Consider the following 8,945-nt stretch of genomic DNA (forward strand, 5'->3'; position numbering starts at 1 on the left):
GGGGATAAGGGGAGTGGGGGGGCGGTCGGCTGTCGGCTAGCTGGGCCATTTGGCCGGGGGGGCTGGGGGGTTCCTTTTTCTCTTTATTTTTGTTAGCTTTGTTTTCTATTTTTATTCTTTTCCCTTTTTCTGTTTTACTTATTTTAGAGCATTTTAGCATTTTCTAAACATGTGTTTTCTCCACTATAATTATCTTTGGCCGGAAGTAAGGTTACCGGACCAGGTCGAGGCGACGAGAGCTCGCTCCAGGCAAGCGGCGGAGAAGCGAGCGGCGGAGAGGCGCCGGCGGGCGTGAACCTGACGAGGGCTCGCATTGGAGGAGCAGCGGGCGGAGTTGAGGAGGCGGCGGCGGCGGCGGCGAGGAGGAACAATTTATTTTCGCCCACGACTCGGGTAATTTATTTTCTCGCCTCAATCCCCCACCCCCTCCCCACCCCCCGTCACAGTTTTCCTGTTAATTAAGAGGAAATTGGATATTTGTGTCAAGTTAATTGTTCGCGCCGGATAATCTTGGAGTCCTGCTAATTTCGACCACTCCCTAAAAGAACAAATTTTGATGACAACTCGGTTTCCAAAGCAACAGAATAATAAATTTATTACAACTCCGCCATGTAATACAGTTTGAAGTCTGATACTTATGCAACATGAATTCTTCTCTATATATATTTATATACAATACGTTGAATCATTGCAGTGTATTTTCGAGGCCAGGTCTTTTCATCGACATCGCCGTATGGAACGGACCTCAACTTACGATCCCCTGCTCGGGACCTGGAGTATTATGGCGTCTGATGGAGAAACTCCGACAGGCGCGGTCTTGGATCGGTTCTTGTTACATGCATCTAGGTTGTATGGAAGCGTGGAGAGCGTTCTCTGTGCTGGGCCAGCCATTGGTTTATGCTGGGCAGCGTGGCGGTACTACGAGCGCACCGTGTGCCTGCGCAGCTACGGCCGTGACATGACCGCCTGCAGCAAACAGGCAGTCAGCCCGGTGGTCGGCCACGACAGCGAGATAGACCGTGTCATCTCCATCCTCTGCCGCAAGACCAAGAACTGTGCCGCGCTGGTCGGTGCTGCAGGAGTAGGCAAGACAGCCATCGTCGAGGGCCTTGCACAGCGCATCGCTGCCGGGAAGGTCCCTGCAGCACTTGCCGGGGCTCGCGTTGTGGATGTTGATCTCGGGGCGATGGTGGCCGGGACCATGTTCCGTGGCATGTTCGAGGAACGCTTGAAAGGCGTGATAAAGAAGGCGGAGGATTCAGGTGGCAAGATAGTTCTATTCATCGACGAGATGCACACGCTTCTCGGCGCCGGTGCAGTGAGGGGGGGATGCCAGGATGCTGCCAATATGCTGAAGCCGGCGTTGGCCCGTGGTCGCATCCGCTGTGTGGGTGCGACGACTTTTGATGATTACCGTAAGTACATTGAGAAGGATGCCGCACTCGAGCGGCGGTTCCAGAAGGTGCACGTTGAGGAGCCTAGCGCGCAGGCCACCATTGCCATGCTGCGGGCGCTAAAGCAGCAGTATGAACAGCACCATGGCTTAGAAATCCAAGATGCCGCTCTTGTTGCTGCCGTACAGCTCGCTGGCCGCTACATCACCGGTGAGGAATTAATTTTTTTCCTTTTGTTTCCAGAGGTGATTAGTAGATGCATGAACTCATCTAGTTTATTATAGGAAGCGTAATGAAACATGAAGGGAAGAAACAGGGTTATATATGATCTTTAATTGGTTATTATGGTCAGATGTCCATTCTTGTTAAGGTCCACTAGCTCACATTCTAATTAAACTATCTGCTCAATTGTTCTGATGTGCAATTGAAGGGCAGAATTATTGCATGAGACTGTTGTGGAGCACCCATGTCGCAACCCATGCATTCAGTTTAATTTGGTTTAACTAATGTATATAAATCATGTTTACGGTATTGAATAAATTCATGATAGTTCAGATGCATCAATTAATGGAGCAGGTGCTTTCTTTCTGCCGAGTTGTATATATGTTGGAGTTAATTGACAGATTTTATTGATGTCTATACTGTAGGTCGTCAATTTCCTGATAAGGCAATTGACCTGATTGATGAGGCTTGTGCCACAGCAACCAAAACAATGATGCGAGTTGGCGACCAAAAAGAGAATGTTAACACTGTGCAGTGTAGCTCTAAAAATGCAGTGAAGGAGGCAATTGTTTGCCCTAATCATGTAGCTCAAGTAGGCATTCTCTTCCTAATGACAGTTTTGTACTGTTTTGATCGACGAGATATGCTTGTCATGCAAATTTTAACAATGTTATTTGAAGGTTGTGAGCCAGTGGACTGGAATTCCTGTCACTGCACTTGACCAAGAGGAGAAGGATAGACTAATTCACCTAGCGAGCAGACTGCGGGAGCGAGTTGTTGGCCAGGATGAGGCTATAAATCTGGTTGCACAAGCAGTGTTACGTTCCAGAGCCGGCTTTGATCAGCCTGGACAACCCATAGGCTCTTTTCTCTTCTTAGGCTTGTCTGGTGTTGGAAAGACAGAGCTTGCAAAAGCTCTTGCTGTGCAGCTATTTGACAGCGAGAAGATGTTAGTTCGCTTTGACATGTCTGAATATGTTGACAGGGGATCTGTGCTGCGTCTCATCGGAGCACCTCCAAGGTTTAATTTGTATATCTTTTTGAACATGCATTACTTTCTCATATCATACTTTAATTTCGCTGATCGTAGTTGCTTTATTTGTTCCTTCTTAAAGCTATGAAGGCCATGAAGACGGTGGACAATTGACGGAGAAAATCAGGAGACGTCCATACAGTGTTATCCTTTTTGATGAGGTGGAGAAGGCAGATCCATCGGTGTTGAACCTCTTTATTCAACTTCTGGATGATGCCGTGTTGACAGATGGGAAAGGCCGGACCGTAGATTTCAAGAACACCATCATCATTATGACCTCAAATCTAGGAGCGGAGCACCTAACAGCAGGAATGGCTGGAAAAATCACAATGGAAGCTGCACGCGACCTTGTGATGCATCAGGTTTGTGTATACAGGAGACTGTTGTTGTGAAGTCTCCAGTAGATGCATGCTGAATGGTGTGTACATTTGTTCTTGCAGGTCCAGAAACACTTCAAACCTGAGCTTCGCAACAGAATGAGTGAGATTGTTATATTTGAGCCACTTTCGCTCGACAAACTGAAGGAGATTGTGAAAATTCAGATGGAGAGCATTGTCGCCGGCGTAGCTAGCAAGGGCATCTCTCTATCTGCGAGCGATGCCGCTCTGGACGTGGTTTTGTCGGAATCATACAACCCAGTAAGTGCAGCTTCCTTTCAAACCTGAGGCATTATTAGGCTCATGTTTAAGGTAACAATGTTTATGTTTTGGTAACCATCAATGCTTAATTTGTCCCGCACCCGCAGATGTATGGCGCAAGGCCTGTAAAGAGGTGGTTGCTGAAGAATGTGATGACTGATCTCTCCGAGATGCTGGTCAATGGACAAATTAGTGAAGGCTCGTCAATCTCCATTGATGCTGCCAATGAGAAGACGCTCAAGTTTGAAGTGTTGAAGGTGTCAGATCCGCGACCCAAGAGTCTGACGGTCAAACTCCCTGGTAACTGCGAGACTGTGTAGCTTTCCTTATAGCACGGCGACTAGGATGTTGGATATTCTGTGTAGTTTTTGGTTCATCAGTGTCATGTGGAGTACTACGTGATAATTCAACGCAGAAAAGTGCACTCGCACTTGCTGAACAGGGTCTCCTTCGTTGGAAGGAAAATGGGGATCTCAATTGTGTCGTGTCCACTTTGTATAGTTTGTTTAAGGAAAAAAGCTTCTCCCTGTTAGTTTGCACCTCCTCTAGTTTCTACAATAGCTAGTTGATGGCGTGATTGGCACGTGCGATGGACAAACTGGGCACATGCTCAGAGCAGTACAAGCTCTTTGCCATTGTAGTTTATAGCAGTAACTGCTTCTTACATCTAACGCTAAAGAATATTATTAGGATGTACCACAGTAGAACTTAACAATTTATCTTTGGTTCCATGATGTGCTGGATGAAGCAAATTGGGGATGATTCTCAATAGCGGCAAGGAGTTCAGAATGAATAAATTGATCAAACTGTGCAATCCATTTATGATCCATCCCCCGTTTGACCTATAAAAAGTTACGAGTCCACTAATGCTTAGAAAAGTTAGACTAGTTTTGAACGACTGCTTGGAAGAAAGAAAATAGTTGGTCAAAATTTTCAACCTTTGAATCAAACTGTTGTCAGTTAGCACATTGTAGGATTAGACCAACCAATGAATGGTACAGGGAAGGAGGAAATTCAGGGACCAGCTTTTGTTATCCTTTTATAAGAATATACTGTTAGGAAATTCCATGCACCTCAAGCTTTTCACCATGAGAGGATCCTCCCACCACCATTCCAGTCACTCGAGGGCCCGGTTCTTCCAACGTGCCGAGGGCAGCTGCCTTCAATTGTTAATTTTTTTTCTGCCCCATCTATATGTAGTCGGCATTCAATGCATTTTAGCATCTATATCTACTCCTAGTACTCATTATTTTCTCTTTCCATTTAATTGAAAATAAATACTCTACTTCACCGCAAGCCAGCATTGTACATATATAACTTTGCAAGATACTCCCTCCGTTCCAAAATAGATGACTCAACTTTGTACTAACTTTGTACTAAAGTTAGTACAAAGTTGAGTAATCTATTTTGGAACGGAGGGAGTACATGCCAAGGCATATGCACCTGAAACGCCATTGAGATTTTACTGCTCCGGCCTCCTCTTCCATCCACAAACAACCAGCATGTGTTCACTCACACCCAGATGTAATTTGTATAGGTTACCCTTTTCCTCAGTTGCATGGTTTTATTATCTAGCTAGCTAATCATTTTTGTTCGGCATGGGAGGTACTGAGACATACAAGGGCATCGTTTCCACCTTTTCTTCCCTCTATTGTACATATGCACCTAATTCACCGCTCCTTCCCTCTATCTGCCTCCTCTTGCAATCACAGACAAAAACACGAAGTCACGCAAATGCAGATGCAATTTGTATAGGTTACTCTTGTCTTCAGTTACATAGCTAGTTTTATCCACCTAGCTAGTTAACCATTTTTGTTCGGCATGGGAAGTACTGGGACGCGTGTCGTTCCCACCTTTTCTTCAAGCTCCAGCAGCACGAGTGTTTCTTGTTGCTGATAAATGTGGTACTTGTAAGAAGTATTTCCTATTGTGCGCTGAAAAAGCTTGTACATGATCTGTTCTGCTGCCATCAAAACAATTATGATGGCTATCAAGATCAAACCTCGCAATTAGGGATAGATCTTTTGGTGACAGAACCGATCCTGTTCAATATATAGGTATCTTTAGCGGCTCACACCTTACACCTACTGCTCAATATATAGGTATCTTTAGCGGCTCACAAACTCTGTGCACCTAATGACCAGGTAAGTGTCGGTGATCCATACATAATCTGGTTAGTAACTGGCAACATTTCTTTCATTTTCTGCTACTCAGTGTCAATGGAGTGTTAGTACGTTCATTGTTTTACTGAACTCCACTTCCTATTGTCTCTTTTCTGAATAAAAGGTACTCCCTCCGTCCGAAAAAGTTTGTCATCAAAATAGATAGAAAGAGATGTATCTAAAACTAATATGCATCTAGATACATCCTCTTCTATTCATTTTGATGACAAGTATTTCCGGACGGAGGGAGTACAAGCTTTGTCTAACTTCAGCGAATAAAGCAAGAGTTTAAGTACATGAAAAAAACAAGAAAAAAATATCTTCATCTGGACATCTGCCTCTCAATTGCTAATGCTCATCCTTGATCTTGGTAATATAGCACTGTTGGCATAGCCTTTGGGATTTGGAAAACCAATCACATTACTTTTTACAAATCTCTCATGATGCAAGCATACAAGTGTTGCGAACTTGCGATCATTGTTCGCCGTTTGGTTCTGTCGATTGTGAATAATAGTTGCCCTAAATTACTTTAAACTGGCAACATTTTTTCTCTACTAAATCTCTTATCAAGGATCTTAATTGAAGTCGGAGAAACTTAGCCTTTCAAAGATTGTCCTTCAAACAGAATGAAAAGTATGGCATGCATATATGAAAACCACACATAAGAGAATGGGAAAAAACTGACCAAACTACGTCAGCCAACCATATATATTTTATTACATGGATGTAATTTCACATGAGAAAAATCACATGTACTACTGGTTAGGTTTTCAAGTGAAAACTTCACGTCAGGGTATAGGGAATTGATAGGTTGCAGAATAATTTTACACTCACCTAATTATCTTCCATGCCGAACAGTACTTTCACCGGTTGATGGAAAGAGAGAAAAGGAGTGCTAGGAGTAGACAAAGAGGCTTAGATGAATTGAATGCCAAGTTACTATAGATGGAGTAAACAAATTAAGAAGTATCGTGTGGAAGAGAGAGGACATTTAATTTATTGAACATTGCATTCTTGTATCAGCCAACATACTGCTCTCCTGGACATCCCGACGCCGAGGCGGTGCGGGCTCGCCACCGTGGCCTCTCTCGTCGCGTGGTCCCTTTGGCGGCACCGTAACGCCGTCATCTTCGACAAGATTGCGCCCTCCCTGCCATCACTTATAGTTGCAATCAAGGATGAAGCTCGCTCTTGGGCCATGGCCGGAGCTCGAGGAATGAACTTAGGGCTAGCTGTAACCTGATTGTGTCTTTTGGGAGCTGAGCAACCCTCTGTCTTCTGCTCATCTCGCCACCACAGTGTCGCCGTTATTGTGCACGTCTTTGTGGTGACCTGTAATTTCTAAAACGTTTTCCCCTATCAATGCAGTGATATGCCATCTAGGCGTATTTGAGAAAAAAAAGAAAAAAAAACATAGTGTACACTTGCAAAGAAATGTTTCAAAATCACTTTTTTTTACGGAGGAACAAAACTTAGGTTTCTCTAGATGCCTATGATAAAACTACACTGAGATGCATATAATCCAATCCATGTTACTAAAGATACCTAGATAAGATGTGAGGATTATCTTTTGGTAAGAAAAAATCTCTAGATTTTTTTTTTTTGCGGGTGAAATAGCTACTTCACTGCGAGCCAGCATTGTACATACATAACTTTGCAAGATGTATGCCAGGGCATAAGCACCTAAGATAACATTGAGGTTTGACTGCTGACGCCTCGAATTCCAAACGCAAACAAACATCATGCGTTCACCGCACGCACACCCAGATGTAATCTGTGTAGGTTATTTGTTTTCTTCAGTTACGTGGATGTGTCACCTAGCTAGCTAACCATTTTTGTTGGGCATGGAAGGTAACTAGAGCCAAAAGCGCGCTTTGCTGCGCCATCTTGCATTGACATTATTTTGTCGGACAACTCATACGGGAAAAATGGATCATTGTCGCTCACACTGGGCATCACAATCTGTTGTGTCATATACTCCCTACATTCCAACTTTCAAAATAAGTGTCACATTAGAAAGTGTAATATTTCTCAAATGGGCTTGAATTTGTAAAGTCAACGATTATGAAGAGGAGGTGTACACTTAGTAGCATATGGACATCCTTGCTTGATATTTTCAACACCCCAATTCTCAGCAAGAGATGAAACAAATAAGCATCTTTTGATAAGGCCAATACATCACTTTTAAAATCTATATGCATTTTTATTTATTTCCATACTTGGATGGGAAGGACAGACCAAAATTACTATTCTTGTCTATATAATGATGAGAAAGGATGAGCAACAATATTTCAGACCCAAGAGGACAATAGACAAGTGAGCATACGTTTCAGGAACATCACAATCACATAGATGGAACAAAATTCTTATGGAATCGAGGACATCTTTGTAATATTTTTCACAAGCAATCGATGTCTCGTATATTAACATACGGGGAAGTGGTATAAACGTTGATCCAAAATAATCATGATCGATCTTACATGTACATATACATAAATGACAGATGAGAGTAGAAGCTTTTTTAAGAGATGTCTCTGCTAATTGTTCATCATAGCACATCAAGGCAACCTTGGGTTATTACCAAATTGTGATCAGCACAGAAACCATACAGAAAATCAATATAAAAATATAAATTCTCTTAGTTAAAGGGAGTGGTCAATATTGTTTAACAATGAAAAACCATACATGCAATCCGAACAATGACACCATACATGCAGTCGGGTGACTATGTATTCAATGAACTTCCTTGAGCTCAATGTTTAACATCCAGCAGAATTTAGATATGGACAATACTACAAGCTCAATATATATTGGTGTTTTTGGAAAAACATAATATATATTAGTGTTAATTTAGATATTTTACTTATAAACATCAAATTGTACAAACATTCACGCAATACAACAATTTGATAGGACTGGTATCATACCAAAAAATCCTAGTAAATCTAGCACGGGTCGAACAATAGCACCATTATCAACTGAAAATTTGACAGTTTATCCCTGATGAAGAATGGCATCGATACAAACTACAAGTGTGAGCTGAGTTCAACCATTCACCTATTAACAAGACTTGAAAGTAGCCGACTCTCACAAATAACAAGTTGGTTCTGCTTGGCTTCACGTTATACAATCAGCTCATCCAACACAAAAAAATCAAGATAGAAAGCATCGTGCAACTAAATAAAAGAACCATGCAATGGATAAAGCAATGGTAGCAGCACCAGCTCACCTCGCTCTGCATTCCGGCGTGTCACCTGGTGCCTGTGGCAGCATACATCACAATGAGACTGAACCGAAGGCAGATAGGGAAGAGTGCATCGTCGACCACGTGGCAAGCTATGATTAAGGCGGTGAGCGCGGAGTGCGAAAAGGCCATGCTCATGGAGCTTCACACATTCGTAGGCTGCACTGCTGCTCCATGGCGGAGGTCACCAAGACCTTGGCAGCCTGCTCCACCATGAACACCATCAGCCCCCGTGCCTTGGTCACCACCACC

General features: G+C 43.1%; 1 protein-coding gene across 1 annotated transcript; it reads left to right on the forward strand.

Moving 5' to 3' along the window:
- Positions 1-334: 334 nt before the first annotated feature.
- LOC119340415 (chaperone protein ClpB1-like) lies at positions 335-3,795 on the forward strand. Its single transcript, XM_037612325.1, has 7 exons — positions 335-393; positions 707-1,604; positions 2,042-2,208; positions 2,297-2,637; positions 2,732-3,011; positions 3,090-3,287; positions 3,395-3,795. Exons 2-7 carry the CDS (start codon positions 734-736, stop codon positions 3,605-3,607), a joined length of 2,070 nt encoding a protein of 689 aa, XP_037468222.1. The 5' UTR covers positions 335-393; positions 707-733; the 3' UTR covers positions 3,608-3,795.
- Positions 3,796-8,945: the final 5,150 nt, after the last annotated feature.

This window comes from Triticum dicoccoides, chromosome 7B, assembly GCF_002162155.2.
Source record: "Triticum dicoccoides isolate Atlit2015 ecotype Zavitan chromosome 7B, WEW_v2.0, whole genome shotgun sequence".
NCBI lineage: Eukaryota > Viridiplantae > Streptophyta > Magnoliopsida > Poales > Poaceae > Triticum > Triticum dicoccoides.

What these genes read in the sequence shown, in the direction of transcription:
- LOC119340415 (XM_037612325.1), top strand. Translation starts at nt 734, where the DNA reads ATGGAACGGACCTCAACTTACGATCCCCTGCTCGGGACCTGGAGTATT. An exon ending in CGCTGGCCGCTACATCACCG is followed by an intron (nt 1,605 to 2,041) that starts GTGAGGAATTAA and finishes TCTATACTGTAG; the next exon opens with GTCGTCAATTTCCTGATAAG. An exon ending in GCCCTAATCATGTAGCTCAA is followed by an intron (nt 2,209 to 2,296) that starts GTAGGCATTCTC and finishes TGTTATTTGAAG; the next exon opens with GTTGTGAGCCAGTGGACTGG.